At 31.9% G+C, this 17511-nt stretch overlaps 4 protein-coding genes across 4 annotated transcripts in view; all 4 read right to left on the reverse strand.

The window, feature by feature from the left end:
* LOC128955458 (uncharacterized) overlaps positions 1 to 600 on the reverse strand; it is a 1896-nt gene extending 1296 nt beyond the window's left edge. The window contains exon 1 of the mRNA XM_054301134.1: positions 138 to 600. Within this exon, the coding sequence (XP_054157109.1) occupies positions 138 to 431 (294 nt within the window). The 5' untranslated portion in view covers positions 432 to 600. The remainder of the gene's footprint in view (positions 1 to 137) is intronic.
* A 507-nt stretch (positions 601 to 1107) lies between these two features.
* Positions 1108 to 2269, reverse strand: LOC128955447 (uncharacterized). The gene is made up of 2 exons (XM_054301122.1): positions 1880 to 2269; positions 1108 to 1195 (listed from the first exon to the last, which is right to left on the reverse strand). The coding sequence occupies exons 1-2, from the start codon at positions 2180 to 2182 to the stop codon at positions 1118 to 1120; spliced, it is 381 nt and encodes a 126-aa protein (XP_054157097.1). The 5' UTR covers positions 2183 to 2269; the 3' UTR covers positions 1108 to 1117.
* A 3378-nt stretch (positions 2270 to 5647) lies between these two features.
* On the reverse strand, positions 5648 to 8747 carry LOC128956184 (lysosomal acid glucosylceramidase-like). The gene is made up of 5 exons (XM_054301872.1): positions 8692 to 8747; positions 8076 to 8593; positions 7786 to 7958; positions 6967 to 7414; positions 5648 to 6037 (listed from the first exon to the last, which is right to left on the reverse strand). The coding sequence occupies exons 1-5, from the start codon at positions 8732 to 8734 to the stop codon at positions 5648 to 5650; spliced, it is 1572 nt and encodes a 523-aa protein (XP_054157847.1). The 5' UTR covers positions 8735 to 8747.
* A 5388-nt stretch (positions 8748 to 14135) lies between these two features.
* Positions 14136 to 15452, reverse strand: LOC128955353 (conserved regulator of innate immunity protein 3-like). The gene has a single exon (XM_054301021.1). It carries the CDS (start codon positions 15183 to 15185, stop codon positions 14328 to 14330), a length of 858 nt encoding a protein of 285 aa, XP_054156996.1. The 5' UTR covers positions 15186 to 15452; the 3' UTR covers positions 14136 to 14327.
* Positions 15453 to 17511: the final 2059 nt, after the last annotated feature.

Raw genomic sequence — 17511 nt, forward strand, 5'->3', positions numbered from 1 at the left:
AGAGAGAGAGAGAGAGATAGATAGATAGATAGATAGAGAGAGAGAGAGAGAGAGAGAGAGAAAAGCAATTTCAATCAATTTAATAAATATTTAAAGTAATAATAATAATAATAATAAAGTAATAATACAGTACTTACTCGACACCTGTCGCCTATAATTTTAACCCATCGTAGGTCTTCATTGGCTTTGCATTTGCGGTAATTATAAATACCGACTCTTAACCGATACAGTGGTTTTGTTTTATGTTTCAAACTTTCACTAAGTTTTATCTCTCGACTATCAGTACTGTTACCGAAAGCCTTTGTCAGTAGCTGTTTGACGTCCGCCGAGTTTGCATCGATGTCCTCAAAATCTGTGTCCCGATTATCGGCAAAAACGGTAACAATCACTGCAAACATTAACGCCGGCAAACAAATTGTTGTCCAAAACATAATTCAATTAAATGTTTTACTTATATAATCGCTAATACAGTAATTAATAATATATTATGTTTTTACAAAATGAAGTATTTTTTAATAAATTAATTAATAAATTAATTTTTTACTGTAATTATGTCTTATAGTTAATATTTTAAAAACTACTGTATAGTACAACATATGTATAACTAATTGTATGGTTAAACTATGATTTTGTGCCAATAATTATATTACATAACAGATTTGATTTTTAATTTTGATTTTAATTAAATTTTTTAAATAAAATATTAATAAATAATTATTTGGTTTTTTAAAAAAATCTATTTTATTAATATTTTTAATTTTATTAATTTATTTCATAATCTGAATAATTTTTTAACTTAAATTATTTAATTATAAATACATTTTTTATTAGTTAAACATAATTTTTAATTTCATAAATTTTAATGTCAATTAAATGTCAAATTAATTTAATATTTTTTATAACATTAAAATTACAGTACACTAGTCATATAAATTATTTAATTATTTTAAAAAAAAAAATAATTATAAGTATAGTATTTGTAAAATCAATAATAATTATAATTAAAATCAATTATATATATAAAAAATTATTAGAAGTTTAAAAATTAAAAAATTAAAACATATTTTTTATTTATTTATTTTTTACTTTTTTTAAAAAAAAGTGTTGCAATACTTTATTAAGCGACACAATTGATCTCCGATAGGGTAAAGGTTTTGCCCTTTTTGGTGGCGTCGACCTCACAGACTTCACTCGTCTGGAAATAATTTTTTATTAATTATTAAAATAAGTTTTTTTTTAAAAAAAAATCAATAAATAAATAGCTTGTGTTTTAAATCAATAAATATAATTATTTATTTTTTAATAATTAATATATTAAAGTAATAGATTTTTTATATACTGTACTGTATATATACAGATAATGTCAATTAAAAATTAAAATTTTTGTAATATAACATCTATTGTTAACTTTAAGCTAAACAAGGTACAACTACAAATGTATACAATTACCTTATATTAAGTAAGTTATAAATATATATATACAGTACCTTGCTAATTACTTTATATTTAAATAATAAAACTTTTAAGTGGCATAAATATATATATATATTATATCAGAGTTAAGCTAGATTTTGGATTTTAGGATTTTAGGGGGGGGGTAGACCGGGGTGAAATTTACAAAATTCTCGAAAAATCTTGGGGGGGGTATTGGGTGGGGTAAGATTTTTATTGCATTTTAGGGGGTAATTTCTCCTCGTTTTTAAGCGACAATTTTTCCTAATTGGTCAAAAAGTCTGGGGGGGGTAAAATCCCAAAATCTCGATCTTAGGGGGGGTATTTTGGCCTTACCCCCTACCCCCTTACTTAACCCTGATATTATATATATATATATATATATATATATATATATATATACATATATATACAGTACAGTACTTACCCGACACTTATCGCCTTCAATGGCCACCCATTGATCGTCTTTATCACTATCACTACAATTACGGTAATATAGTTTAGTCACTTCCACCCTATAGATTGGTTTTGACTTATGTTTCAGACTCTCAGTGGTTAATAGTTTATCCGTTTCAGTACTTTTGCCAAAAGCCTGGATCACTATCTTCTGGATGTCCGTCGAGTTTGCATCGATGGTCACAAAACTTTTATCCGTATTCAGAGCATAAATGTCGACAATAATTAGTGTCGCAAACATTTGTGACAAACAAATTGTTGCCGAAAACATCATTTTTTTGTTATTTGTTTTTTTTGTTAATTTTTTAATCAAATAATAGAAATTAAATTTAAACTAAAATGAAGTCAAAATTATGTTGTTATGTTAGGTTAGGTTGAGCAATGTTTTGAATTTTATGGGGCGGGGGGAGGGGGGGGTAGTGTAGTATATGGTAGAGTAATTTTTTTTTTAAAAATTAAAAAAATGGTCTTATAATTATTAGCAACTAGTGTACATATTTACAAATTATTAGTAATGTTGTTATCATAATATAAGTTATAGTATTTATTTAGTCAATAATTGTAATTATGATATTTATATATATATATATATATATATATATATATATACAGAATAAAAATTGTAAAAATTAAAATTTAGTTATAATTTAGTTAATAATTATAAATAATATATATATATATATATATATATATATATATATATATATTAGCAAGGAAAATAAAATAGAGTAAAGTTAAATGACCCCCCCCCTAAAATTTCGGCCCCGTTTTTTTAATAAAAATTATATAAATAAAAAATTTAAAAGTTTAATTGATCAACTATTTTAGTAAGTATTTTTGTTTTTTTTTAAAAATTATATGAATCTATTTATTGATAAAAATATATTAAGTAAAATCATGTATAAAAAACTCATCTAAAAATAAAACAAAGATTTTTGTCGAGAATTTTGTAAGTTAAGCCCACCCTAGGCCTCCCCCCCTAAAATCCGAAACCTTGCTTAACCTTGATATATATATATATATAGTAAGACTATTATTATATTTCAATAATTATATTACTTAACAGATTTTTAAAAAATATAATTTTAATTAAAATATAATTAATTTTTTTTTTAAAATTGAGACAAATGAATAAAATTATTTTCTATTAAAAATCTTTTAATTAAGTAATTTTTATAATATATAATAATTTTAATATTTAGTAATTTCATAATCTATATACAGTATACTTTTTAAAATGTAAAGTAATTTTTTTATTTAATTGATTATTAACTAAATTATAACAAAATTTTAATTTTTACAATTTTTATACTATATATATAAATATATATTAAAATATCATAATTACAATCATTGACTAAATAAATAATATATATATTATGATAACAACATTACTAATAATTTTTTAATATTATATTTAAATTCATACATATATAGTAAATATACAGATATTGTTTTAGTTAAAAAAAAATTTTTTTAAATCATTTATTATTTATAATATTAAGTCTATTTGTAGTAAATAATAATACAGTTTGTTTTGATTCAACAGTATTATTATGATTATGATTATTAACATAAAAATTATATCTAGTTTTACAATAGATATAGAAATTACGGGAAATATGTTTCAGATAATCGGTTAATACTACTATTGATAGGCCAAACCATAGGCCAAAAATACTGGCCATTAGACATATATACTCTTCAAATACGATACGATATGTTATCGTAAATATGGTGTCCGGTTCGGACGGGTTTGTAAATCGGATATGTCTAGTGGTCTTTGGATCACTACTACTGGTAAACTCTAGCGACTGGACAGTCGTTACATACGTTTCCTCTGTACAGTAGACTAGTCGGTCACAGTGGTGGCGACAGTATACAAGTAGTGTATCAAAATTTCTACTGTCGGGTAATCGGGCCGTAAATTTAATGTCAGCCACCGTATTGTTCGCGTAGTAGAGATAGTGTGGCGGATAACCCAAACCGTTAGCAATACAATGACCGATAACACACTCATCGCGGCATTGATCGCGGGTTTTATTGTTGAATAAATCCCAACATTTTTCCGGATTATAGCGCAATTCGGGTCGTTTGACTACCAGTTTTCGGTGGCCAACAATATGGACATAATCGCCGGTCAATCGTAACTGTATGCGATTGCCAAACATATTGGCGATATCGTAGATACGTTTACTGCGTCTATCGATGATTATATTGACACTACTGTTGGCCAGTTTTTGGCCACCAATCTTAACCATTGCCAGAAACGGTCGCCGGACAGTCTGGTCAAACCAATTATCCGATTCATTTCCGAGCCATTGATGATAATAGTGTACACAATAGTCATTATGACTGATTGAATATATATCATATTTATACGTAATATTATTTGTTAGTCTATACATAACTAGATTATCTAATCTAATTGATTGGACATAATTGGCTAACGGTTCCAGGTAATCCAATTGTTTATCAATTGGTTTAGTTAGTATTGTATTCATCAGATATAGGCTATAACTTTTTGTATTATTTGGCAATTTTCCCGTCGGTAATTTCCATAATAGAAATTTATTACAACATACGCTAATTGCTGGAACCGGATAACCGATGGCCTGGCGTTCATAACTGACATCAGTGGTCGTCTCGTATGTCAAATACATGTGACTTATGTTATAGATTTGATACATACAGCCCATCAAACATAGTAAATGGCATAAAAATCTGTAAAAATTGTTTAACATTTTATTTTTTTAAAATAAAAATTATAAATTTAAATTTTTTACTGTATATATGAAACTTTTTTTTGTATATTTTGAGACTAATATTATTATTTTATTTAGGAGATAATGAAAATATAATATATGATTGAAAAATTATATTGCGCTAAATAAAAAATTTAATTAATTTATTTAATTAACATTTATTGATTTTATTATGTAAAAAACATTATGTAGATGTTTTATATTGTTGAGGATATATATATATATATATATACTGTAAATATTTTACTATCCATATACTCATTTAATCCTAACTAAAATCATAACAATATAATAATAATTATTATTTTGTTTTGTTTTGTTTTTTAATTAACTTAATAAACATTATTATTATTTTGCAATATTAGATTGAAATTATTAATCGATTGTGATATAAATGAAATATTTTAATTATTTATTTATTATTATTAATGTTTTTTTATATATGATTTATTTTATTTTCAATTCATTTACAATTAAAACATTATTATAAATTATATTTATATATAATATACTCTATAAAAAAATAAGTATTAAAAAACAATATTTATTATTATTATTAAGGGTGATGTCTATTATTAGATTTTTATATTTTATTATATCAAAAGTTTTACAACTATATTACATAAATTAAATTATGTTTACACAAACATTTATCAAATATATTATCATAAAAAAAATCCTTAAATAAACAACAAAAAATATAATAAATTATACTAACTATTATGTAATAAATTTATTATTATGTAATACGATATCAAATTTTTTAGGAAATTATTATATTATAGATTGAATATCTTTTTTTTAATTGTCCATGTTACATCAAATAAACTTTTAGTTATAAATTTATTATTATTATTATTATCAGCTAAAATAGATTGACTAAAAAAAATAATTAATTAATAATAATAATAATACAATTGACTGAAAATACAATTCATTAAAAAAAAAAATTCAATATTTTATTGATTTTTATTTTAATTATTATAATAAATATATGTCTGTATGGAGTGTGGTCTCAGCGTATGAGTGACCCACCGATTGATGGCCTCTTTGATCGTAAACTTTACGGTATCCGCACTTTGATTGAATACAATCACAACAACGGCACCGTCGGGTCTCTCGAAAGCAGTACTCCAAACATTTTCAAGGGGTTTATCCTCATTGATGGCCAACTTTTCCGAGTCGGGTGCAAGAAATTTACTAAAATGACCCAAACTGTAGAACGACGGCTGTTTGTAATACTCATGTTGGGCGGCGTCCACGGCTACCGGTGCGTCAGCTTTACCGCCACACCAACGGGGACCACCCAGCAAGTCCAGCGCCATATTCCAGCCAACATAGCCGCGCACCTGGTGATTGAGATCCTATACAATATATACATTACTAGACTATATATTTTTTATATACAGTATATATACAAAAATATTTTATTAGTTAGTTATATATGATATAACAGGTATTGCAAGTTGGGTATACATGTGGTGTGTATGCATTTGGGTAGAGTATTCAGGTTAGGGACAGGTATTAGACTCTATTAGTTTATATATATTAGTTTATCTGATAAACCCATATAATATTCAATTGAAAAATAAATGACCATGGGCATAATTTCTAGATAATATTTCAACTCAATTAAAATTTATGTAATTGGTCATTTTTTTTTTGATTAATTGTAAAATTAACTAGATAAATAGCATCGACATAAAATCAGTTTACTAGTTATCTAGTTAATTTTACAATTAATCAAAAAAATGATGATCATCATTAATGTTAATTGTAATAATATTATATATAAATATATTACCTTGGTCATTTTTTAAATTAAATGTATAATCAGATAAACTAATATATAAACTAATGGAGTCAAATGCATACATCATATATATATATAGATACCAGGGTTGCTAAATATTTTCGTTTTCAGGGACGGGGTATAGGATAGGGTAAAATGGCAACAACAAAAACTCGAAAAAGTTTGGGGTGGGGTATAGGGGGGGGGTTGTACATAAGCTATTAATTTATATTCAAAATCTAATTTTTATATTTTTAATATAAAATTTTCACATAGATGTAAAAGGGGTCCCCTAACATTTTGGCTTTAGGCCAGGGGTGGGGGTGGGAGGTAAGATCCAAAAAATTCTCAATCTCAGGGAGGGGAGGTAAGAGGTGTCTTACCCTACCCTACCCTACCTCCCCTTTAGCAACCCTGATATATACCTATACTTGCAATACTTATCACATAGGTATATATACTGTACAGTATATGACTTCCACCACCCCTTTCCTCACATACAATGATTATAGACTTAGCGTACGCCTCGGCGTTAACCCAATTACCCAAATCGTGACAACAGTTACTCGATTCGGTATTTATAATATATTTGGTCGGATCGATGGCCTGTGTTCGGTCCAATTCGCCGACATTTGTATCCTTGTCCTCATACCAGTGTACGGCTATTCCGGTCACATATTTGGCCGCATCCTTATCGGCCAATATTACCGAAGACCATCTAAACAGTTGGGTTCGTTGGTCATCGAATATCATTAGTGCCAACCTATCGGTGCCATAACCGGCCGCATGGAGTGCTGGACCCAAATCTTTTTTGATGAAATCTCTTTGCAATTCTGGTGTAAATCCCAGACAATTGAAACCATATGTCTTTGAGTTTCCGGCTTTCGGTTCGTTTTCAATAGTTAGGCCCCAAATGTCGATACCGTTTGATTTGTAAGCGTCTAAAAACCTGTAATTTAATTAAATTAATTAATATTAGTTTTTAATGTTTTTTGATTTGATAAAATAATTTTTAAATATATATTTATCAGGGTTAAGCAAGGGGGTAGGTGGGTGGGGTCAAGCCAAATGACCTCTACCCCTAAGATAGAGATTTTGGGATTTAAGGGGGTATGAGGGTGGGGTCAAGCCAAATGACCCGCCCGACTCTAAGATCGAGATTTTGGTGAGTTGACCTCTCCCCAGATTTTTTGACCAAAAGTTTACACCCCATCCTAGAAAATTTTGTAAGTTGACCACACCCTATACCCCCACCTAAAATCCAAAACCACCTGGCTTAACCCTGATATATATATATATATATACAGTACGATAAGTTACTTAATAAAATAGTTGGCAAATGTCTTATAGTATTTGCCTCCCGGTTCACCAATAAGATAGCCTCCGTGTATTAGTTGGCTATTGTTTTTCATCCAAGCCGGAGGCGCCCACGGGCTGCCAAACAGTTTAATTTTATAGGGACTAACTTTTTGAGCTAACTTTATGTATGGTATCTATATATCAATAGATAATATATGATTTATATATTTGATACACAAAACAAAAATTCAATGTTTAATAAAAAAAAATTATAATTATCTTTAAAAAAAAATATATTATTGTTTATATACCTTATAATTGTGATCATCGGCGGTAAGATTGAAATGATTCAAATCAAAGTCATCAGTCATCAGGTCATCATAGCTGTAGGCGTGAGTGGAAAAGTCGGATCCGCCGATCGGAACTCTTACCAAATTAAACTCTAAGCCATTGGCGGAAAAATAATCGTCAATCAAGTGTTGTTGGGCCGACTCGGGTAGTGATCGCAGATTGAATCCGGTACTGTCGGTCATGGATGCGCCGAATCCGATGATTTTCTGGCCTCTTTTGTTGCGATCAATTGTAACGGTTTGGTCGACAACAACAACATCATTGGCACTATCAGTGCTATCGATGTCGATGTTGTCGGCAAACTTCAGTTTGGTTTCGGCTAATCGGTCGCCATCTCGGTTGGTCTCGTAAACAGTTACCACACCTACCGGTGTCCGGCGCTTCCATGGATCCAAAGTATCACAATAAGTGGCGTTACAGACACATACTATGTTACCATTTCCCAGATCTCGTTTAGCACAGGGCTGTCGACTTTCGGCTAATAGGTAATCGGAAAACATAAAATAATTAAAATTTATAAAAAAAAATTAAACAATTGGTAAAAATTATAACCCAATTAACGGTAAATATATTTACCTAATAATAGTAGACTAAACGATAGTATTAGTTGATATAACATTATATATATTTTTCTAGTCAATTATTTTTTTTCAAAAAAAAAATCAATTAATTTCACATTATTTATACACTATTTTAATTGAAAATTTTTATCTATAAATTTTTTGTGCACTTAAAACAATTATTAAGTGATAATAATATTTTTAAGAGTTTATCATTGATTAGAAAATTATTGATATAAGTAGTTTAAAAAATACAAAATTATTGTAAAGTAATATAATAATCAATTATTTTTTAGTTTTTTTTAATATTAAAAAAAAACTTTTTATCATTACATATGAACTAAATTATTACTAAAAAGTTATTATAAATAAAAATCGATAATTTTGGTAATAATATTTTTGGTACATATGTACTAATAATTATAATAAATTTTTATATTAATAATAAATTAATAAAAATTATTTTTTAAAAAAAGATTAATAAAAAAAATCTTATATAAACCTATGATTGATATTAGTAGGTATTGAAAATTTAAAAAAAATAAATAAATAGACCATGCTTTAAAAAAAAAATAAAATAAAATTATGTTTAATATCTACTATTATTAATCATCGGCTTATATAAGATTTTTTTTTTTTTAAATAAAATTATTACACTTTACACTTTTATAATTTATTTTATAAATACGTTAGTGTATTATTAATAAATTAATTAATAATATATAATTAACAAATGTATATAATAATAATAATTAAATTAACAATTTTATATATATCTAATAAGTAAAGTATTATTTTGCAAACATAACAAATATATTCAACAATTTAAATATATATATATATATATAAATATTTCAAACATAAAATTTAGGTCCTAATCCTAATTCAATAGATCCCAGAGCTGATTGAATTGTCAACAACAACAACAACAATAATAATAATATATCACGAAATGTTAAAAACTTTAATTTTCGGACAACTATTCATGAAATCTTCGACACATTTATCGCTGAAATTATTCTTGCATTTCTCCAGACGTATTGTTTGCAAATATCTCAGTCGGGACAGGGATTTCAGTGAACGACCAGTGATGGCAACGTTACGCGCGTACAGACATTGAAGTCGTGGCAAATGTTGGTCGATATCCTTGAAAAGTGCCGACATTTTAAATACCCGATTAGTGTTCAATATTGTCAAATGTGTCAACAGTTTCAGATGACTTAATGATTTGCTAGTGATGTCGGTATTGTCAGTGATATTACATTCAATGGACAGTTGTCTTAGACGAGGAAACTCTTCCAGTATGAGACCACTGGTCGAAGTAGTAGTAGTAGTAGTAGTGGTCGTCGTTGTTGTTGTAAACGATGTTATACCGAATGTCAGGCTCTTAACCGATGGACAATTGCGTCCCAATTGGCGCAAGTGATCGGTTCTCAAGAAAAGAAAACTGTTTTCCAGTTTGATGTCCTCGAGACCCGACATTTGCGACAAATGTTGAATCAATGCGCTGAATGCCAATTGATTGCACGTATAGTTCATCGATACGACTATTGATCTCAATTGTTGGCCATACTTGTGGACCAATGTCTTCAACAGATTGATCTTATTGTTGCTAAAAATRAAYGAAACGGACGACAGCTTCTGTAGTTGGATGTCATCGTTRAGAATGAACGACAGGTTTTCGTAGTAGAGATTCATAACTTCATTGATCGTCAAATGGTTGACCTCATAGTGGATCAGTTGACTGAATCGACTGATGTTTCGATTGATGGACCGACCGATTACTTCGTTATTCTGGGTACTAATCTTCAGCGACCGTAACTGTCGGTCATATTTACGATAAAATTTGTCCCACATTTGGCCACCGATAGAGTAAACGGGAAACGTTAGCGAAAATCGGTTCAACRYTTGACAGTTGCGTACGATTGAGGCCAACACATAGTCGTTGATCGTTATCCAGGCCTTCGGGTCGCCAAACTCTATGCATCGTATGTGCGGACACTTTCGTAAGATCAAATCAAATTGCGGACAACCGGAGCCGTCGGCGGCGGCGGAGGCCATCAGAAGCCGTTTGGTGACCACTAGTTTGTCGACACTGGCGAAGATCAGCTGTCGCCACTGTCGGCAAACACATTCGTATCGGAAACGGTCGTCAAACTCAAGATAACTGAACAATAGTTGGGCCAAATCGTCGCCAAAACGGTCAAACGTGTCGCGGGAAAACTTCGGCCCAATTTCGTGACCCAATTCAGCGGTCGTGTTGTTGTTGTCCGCCGTCGTCGACGACACAACTTCTTCATCATCAACAACACTCATGTCTGTATATCAAATGCTAAACGTATTTTTGACGGCCAATCGACCCGTAAAATTGGTCACCAATTTGTCTCCAAAACAATTGGCCGATCGATGAGTTTTGTAAATAATTAGTAAATAATAAAATAAATACTGTTTTGTATTAATACTGTTATTATCGTTATAATCGATTTGTTTTGRTTRTGTAAACAAAAAAACCAATTAACTGTTAATACTGTTAACGCATAGATTTGTTAGTCAGTTAACTGGTTTTTAGTAATACTAATACTTGTGTATTATTATTATTATGACATCACATTAAGACGTTCAGACATTGAGTCCATAGTCATACAGTCAACGCTGCTGTCATTGTTTCAATGTGTAGAAAACGTTTAAAAAAGTGTAAAATAATTAAATATATTATAAAGTTTATACACAGTGTGTATGATTAGCACATAGAGTCAGTGTTTTGGGAGGTTAGGAGAGATTCACATATTATGTCCACACATCTAAAATTCTAGACCCCCTTCCTCCCTCTCTCCCTTATGTTTGCATGTCATCTAAAAAAATGACCCAACCGCTAACCCCCCCCCCCCCCACTCACCCCACCCACACCACTAAAAAAATATAAAATATCTAAATGTGAACGTTATTTAGGTCTCTCCCCCTCTCCCCTCCTCTCCCTCTCTCAAAAGTTCGCTTTTGTAGACCCCCTCCCCGTCAAGTATGAACGTAATATGTGAATCACCCCTTTATTTACTGTATTGAACCAATAGATGTCATGCAATCCAATGGTTTGCAAAATATTAATAAATAAAAAAAAATTTTTTTTTTCTACATTTAATTCAATCAACTATTGAATTGAAAATTTATTTTCAAAAAAAAACAAAACAAATAATAATCAAATCATATGTTTTTTTATACACTGTTTTCAGTGATTTTTTTCAATCAATTAATTATTTATTTTTAATTCAATAATCAATAGATTGTAGTGAAGACAACACACACACAACACATGGCGACAACCGATGACCACCCGATCGGTGGCCAACACAACAACCATCCGATCGGTGGCCAACACAACAACAACCATCCGATCGGTGGCCAACACAACAACCATCCGATCGGTGGCCAACACAACAACAACCATCCGATCGGTGGCCAACACAACAACCATCCGATCGGTGGCCAACACAACAACCATCCGATCGGTGGCCAACACAACAACAACCATCCGATCGGTGGCCAACACAACAACAACCATCCGATCGGTGGCCAACACAACAACCATCCGATCGGTGGCCAACACAACAACCATCCGATCGGTGGCCAACACAACAACCAGCCGATCGGTGGCCAACACAACAATCACAACCACAACAACAATCGCCAATCGTTTGATCGTTTCGGCGATGATTTAGTACAGATGGTGTTGGCGTCGATGCCGTTATCGCTTCGGGACAGACTAAACATGCGCTGTGTGTCCAAACAGTTTCGCCGATTGTTGTTCACTGGCTATCATAATCTAGAGTTAAACTGTGGCGACCAGGATCAGTTTCTGGTGGTCAACAATCACGAACTGGACACTAGCTGTATGATGGTATTTGACATTTTGAAGACAATTGTCACTGTTTGTGACCAATTAAGTAGTTTACATGTGATGACAATAGATGATAGTATTGCTAAACAGACATTCAAACGATTACTCAATGGTTGTCGACGATTGACAAGACTGGAGATTCACTTGAAAGACATGAATCCCGATATTGTCGTAGCATTTGCTCAGAGATTTGGCCGACAACTCCTGAGTCTAAAGTTTGAAACGGATTGTCCAGAAAATAAACACTTTCTACGCTACTGTCCAAACCTGTTGGCACTGAATTGTAAACACTCACCCGATATGTCCATACTTTTTGACGACGATAATAGCCGCCGAGGACGAGGACGAGGAGGACTATTGGTAACTAAACTTAAAGAATTGGTCATACATTATACGGCTGATGATAGCAAACGAATCGGTAGATTAGTTGATAAACTATGGCCAACGTTGACATCGATTACCATCAATATTACGTGTACGGCGGCTTCAGAGCCAATGTGTTCAGCTTTATTAGTATTGTTCGGACAGTTACCGAAACTTCGAAAACTTCTGGTCTGTAATCTAAGGATTTGGTTTATTAATATTGAAAAACATCATACATTAGACCAATGTCTGAGACAAATGGCTGCCAACTGTCCCCGACTAATACAACTGGAGCTCAGAGTCTATACTAATTCGTTGATAGTCTACCACAAGATCATTGATTCGATGAAATACTTTCGACAGATGAGACGATTGATGCTGTTTATCGGTATGGATGACAACGACGATCCCGTATCGATAGACATATGCCGTGAACTGCAATCACTGAAATGGTTAAGACATTTGGATATCTATGCGAGCAATACATGTCTGAATGACGAACGCTTTTTCAATGATTTACATAAATATTTTCCGCGACTTCAATGTCTGAACTGTAATCCATGCGACGCTACCGACGGGTCGCTAAAATCGTTGCTACGATTACCACATCTGTACGATCTGTGTATTAATTCAACTGGACATCACTGTCCGATCAGTCGCGAAGATGTCGTCCATTTTGTACTGAATTGTCGTCATTTGCGTTCATTTTATTTGCAAAGCACTACAATTGATTTCAACATCTATGACGAACAATTCATTGGCCAGTGTCGGCAAACCGGTCAGTTGACCGATGAATGCATTTTTGTTAACTCCGATGTCGATGATGATGACGATGACGACGATGACACTGATGATGATACTGATGAATGAGATCCTAGTAGTAGTAGTAGTAGTAGTAGTAATGTGTTTGCAATAATAACTTTTTTATTACCGATAATTTATTTTCTTATTGTTATTTATTATCAAAAAAATTTCAATATATATATCAAAAAAAATCATTTTTATAATTATTATTATTAAATGTTTTATTTTTATTATTATTCTAATCATTGTTATTGTTATACTTTATTAAAAAATTTTATGGCTATTATCATATCATATATATATATAAAAATTTATTTATAATAAAAAATATTTGAATAATAGTTTTTATTTTATTTGATAATCAAAAAATGACTGATAATATAATATAAAGCGATGATTATATAATTTGTTTAATTAATTAATACAATATATAGATATCTTATAGATTATCTTAAAAACTAATTATCATATCTACCGGTAAAATGAAAAATAAAGACACAATAATTATATCAAGTTTTACAGTAAAATATAATCGTTTTTTGTTTTTAATTGGAAACATAAGGATCTGATTGATTGATCCACAAAATTATTATTTATTTCTTCGACAAAAACGTCTGCAACTTTTCAAGCAAACCCACATACTGTTGATGATCGTAGACAGTGGTGTAGTCGATGAGACTGCGGGCAAAGTCGTGGTCAATACCGCGTTCGTGAAGCAGATCCATCATCAGGTCGTACATCGATCCGTCCATTACATCGCCGGAAACCAGATACGAGTTCTCATTAAACTCTCCTTCAAAAAGTGAAAACTCGTTGATCTGAAACTGGTCTTCCAGTGATTCATTTCCCTGTTGTCCCGCAGCCGGTGGTTGTCCTCCCTGTCCATCATCTAAATCGTCGTCAAATTCGACAAACGAACAGTTAATACCCAACGACAGACCGCCGCGTTTGATCTCAACGGCAAAATCGGGCCGACACACCATCTGACTGGCCATTTGTTCTTCATCTGCCTGTCCGCCGGCGGCGGTGGCCGTGTCGTCTACCTCTTTGGACTCGACCGCGTGATTAACGTTTGCCCGGACAGTAATCTCTTCCGTACCGTTTTTCTTGGTCAGTATAACATTGGAGCCGTCCGTCTGGACTGACCAGCCCTTAATCGACGGTAACTTTTGCTGATGATTGGCCTTCTTCTCCAATTCGATCTCCGATTTTAAATAGCCGACAAACTCGTCATCGATTTGCGGCGAATTATTGGCGGCAAAACGTTTGGCCGTTACCGATGTAGTGGTGTTTGACGCCAACATTGGTTGATGCTGTTGACCACCACTACCAGTGGCCGTCGCAACAACACGTGATATACTGCGGACGGGAATCAGTGTCGACGCCGACGATCTCTGTGACCAACACCTGATGCCGGCATTCAAGAGATAACGGTTGGCTAATCGTGACATCGCTTTGACAATATATATGACACAAATCGGTGGACACAACACAGTGTTAGGTCTTATATATATAAATGTGATGACAATGTCCTCCAAAAAAAAAACTTCTTTGAATACCTTTGTTGTCGAGGATGTGTTGGTTCAAGTGATTGATGCTATAATGCAATGCTTTTTATTTCAATACATTCAATGACTGATGCAATCAATGCAATGATGAATATTATACAGTGTTTAATACAATAGCAATATATGTGTGAAAAAAATGTATGACTTTTTAGTTTGCAAACCAAACGCACGCTGTATTAACACCAATGCTATAGAGTTGTGTCATCTATTGGTTCAAAAAAATAAATAAATATATATTTAATAATTTCAATATTAATTTTTTATAATTATAGTTATTATAATTAGTTATTATAATTATTATAGTAATTAGTAATTATTATTATTTTAATTTTATGAAATACTACACAATACACAATAATTTTTTAGTTTTACAATAATAATAATAATAATAATAACAAAATACCAATAATTTAAAGTTCAAAGTATAAAGTTATAAAGTTTGTTTTTTTAAATAAAAATTAATTAATTATATAATATAATRCATAACCTAACCCCACCCCACCCCCACCCATCCCTACCTAACCCTAACTAATAATGATTTAGTAGTAAAAATTAAAAAAATAAAATTAAAAACTTTTTTTTTTGGTTACGCGCGTGTTGTATATCATAGTAATCAATGTTACCAACGATTAGTTGAAAAAATTAATTTTTAATTATTTGATAGTCACGATATAATAAAGTATTATTATTATTATTATACTGTAATTATTAGTAATAATAATAATAATTAATATTTGAATTTTGAATATTTCCAATAATATTAATAATAATTATAAAAAAAAATTAATTTCAGTTATTATTATATTTTCTTTCAAAGAGTTTCTGTCAAAGATTAGTCTTCTTTCATCTGTTTTTTGATACACAGAAAAAAAAGATAATAATATAATAATCCATACCTTGAAGACATCACTTTTCTCCCATCAATGGCTCTCTCCGGTGACATCACTACCGCCGCTGAAGGCGAAGGCATTATTTCATTCGAAGACAAAAGACCTGCCATTAGATTCGATGCCGATATACATGTTTCGGGCGATGGACTGGTCAGTCAAGACGAATCTGATCCGATGATTATGGGTATAATCAAAGTAGTCAACGGAGATATGAAAGAAATTCTGCATCTGATTGGTCACAAACACTGGAAAGTCGACGAACTACTCGAAGACGGTGTTCTGTATGCGACCGACGAAATCAACGAAAAACTCCGGGATTTTGGTCCGCGATCGCCGGGATCTTATCTAGTGGTCAACGACAACAAACTTTACGGTGTGGTTGTCGACGAAACTACCGATTGTCGTGTTGTCGGCGAAGTTAATTGTGTGGTTCCCAATCATCGTGAACTGAAAACTGGCGGCAATACAGTGATAATCAACGGTGCGGGCAATTGGCGTATAGTTCGCTCGACAGACATCAACATCCGGTCACAGGTGGCCAACGGTAAGACGTTTGTAATGGTCAGCGAAGCGGGTTTTGCTTTTGTTAATACCGAAAACAAACCGAAACAACAACAGCAACAAGAGTTGGCCAAAGAAGCGGAGGAAGAAGAAGAAGAAGATGATGACTATGAAGGAGCTATCGATGCTGAGGACATCATCCAAACAGATCCAGACGACAAAGAGCTACCGAAACTGATTCTTGTTGTTCGCAAAGGATATCTATTGGTCGAAGACGCAGAGGTTTGCTGGACTCGACTACAGGTTGGTCTCCGAGACGACCAGTTTCTGGCGAAAACCACTCAAGTGATGCCTCTGGACTGTGTGGCCTCGCGTTGCGGTTGTTTTCTACGCCGCGACGACAGTCGTTACGATCTCTACGGTTCATACAATGCGTGTCTGAAGTTTGAGTCATTGATGAAAATGATTGATAATCTGAAACCGGAAGACAACAATCGACAGACACCGCCAGCAAACAGTCCGCTACAGAATCCTTGTCAAGCCGTTGATGTCAATGTCGACGACGACTACGATTACTTAGACKATGAGGACGTTGACCAAGAAGTAGAGTCATACGAGTCCATCGATGAAACTGAAGTCRAGTCATCTGAGAGTAATAGGCAAAAGGATTCATTGCTAAGGGAATCGATGGCTGGTCTTAACTTAGAGACCAAAGATGATGATGAAGATGAAGAAGTCGAAGAAGTCTAAGAAGACAAACAAACACTTTTGAAAAGTCGCAGTCAAATACAAAGTCGACTAAAAATATTTTATATTAT

Source organism: Oppia nitens, unplaced genomic scaffold (assembly GCF_028296485.1).
Source record: "Oppia nitens isolate AA-2021 unplaced genomic scaffold, nextdenovo-longstitch-racon4-pilon3 scaffold12_pilon_pilon_pilon, whole genome shotgun sequence".
In the NCBI taxonomy this organism is placed as follows: Eukaryota; Metazoa; Arthropoda; class Arachnida; order Sarcoptiformes; family Oppiidae; genus Oppia; species Oppia nitens.

Bases quoted from the DNA above. Each gene is read 5' to 3' on its own strand.
- LOC128955447 (XM_054301122.1), bottom strand. From the start codon at position 2,182: ATGATGTTTTCGGCAACAATTTGTTTGTCACAAATGTTTGCGACACTA. The intron at 1,196-1,879 runs GTAAGTACTGTA...AATTATTTCCAG, and splicing joins TTGAAGGCGATAAGTGTCGG to ACGAGTGAAGTCTGTGAGGT.
- LOC128956184 (XM_054301872.1), bottom strand. From the start codon at position 8,734: ATGTTATATCAACTAATACTATCGTTTAGTCTACTATTATTAG. The intron at 7,415-7,785 runs GTAACTTATCGT...ATTAAATTACAG, and splicing joins TTTGCCAACTATTTTATTAA to GTTTTTAGACGCTTACAAAT. The intron at 6,038-6,966 runs GTATGTGAGGAA...TATATTGTATAG, and splicing joins ACGCTAAGTCTATAATCATT to GATCTCAATCACCAGGTGCG.
- LOC128955353 (XM_054301021.1), bottom strand. From the start codon at position 15,185: ATGTCACGATTAGCCAACCGTTATCTCTTGAATGCCGGCATCAGGTGT.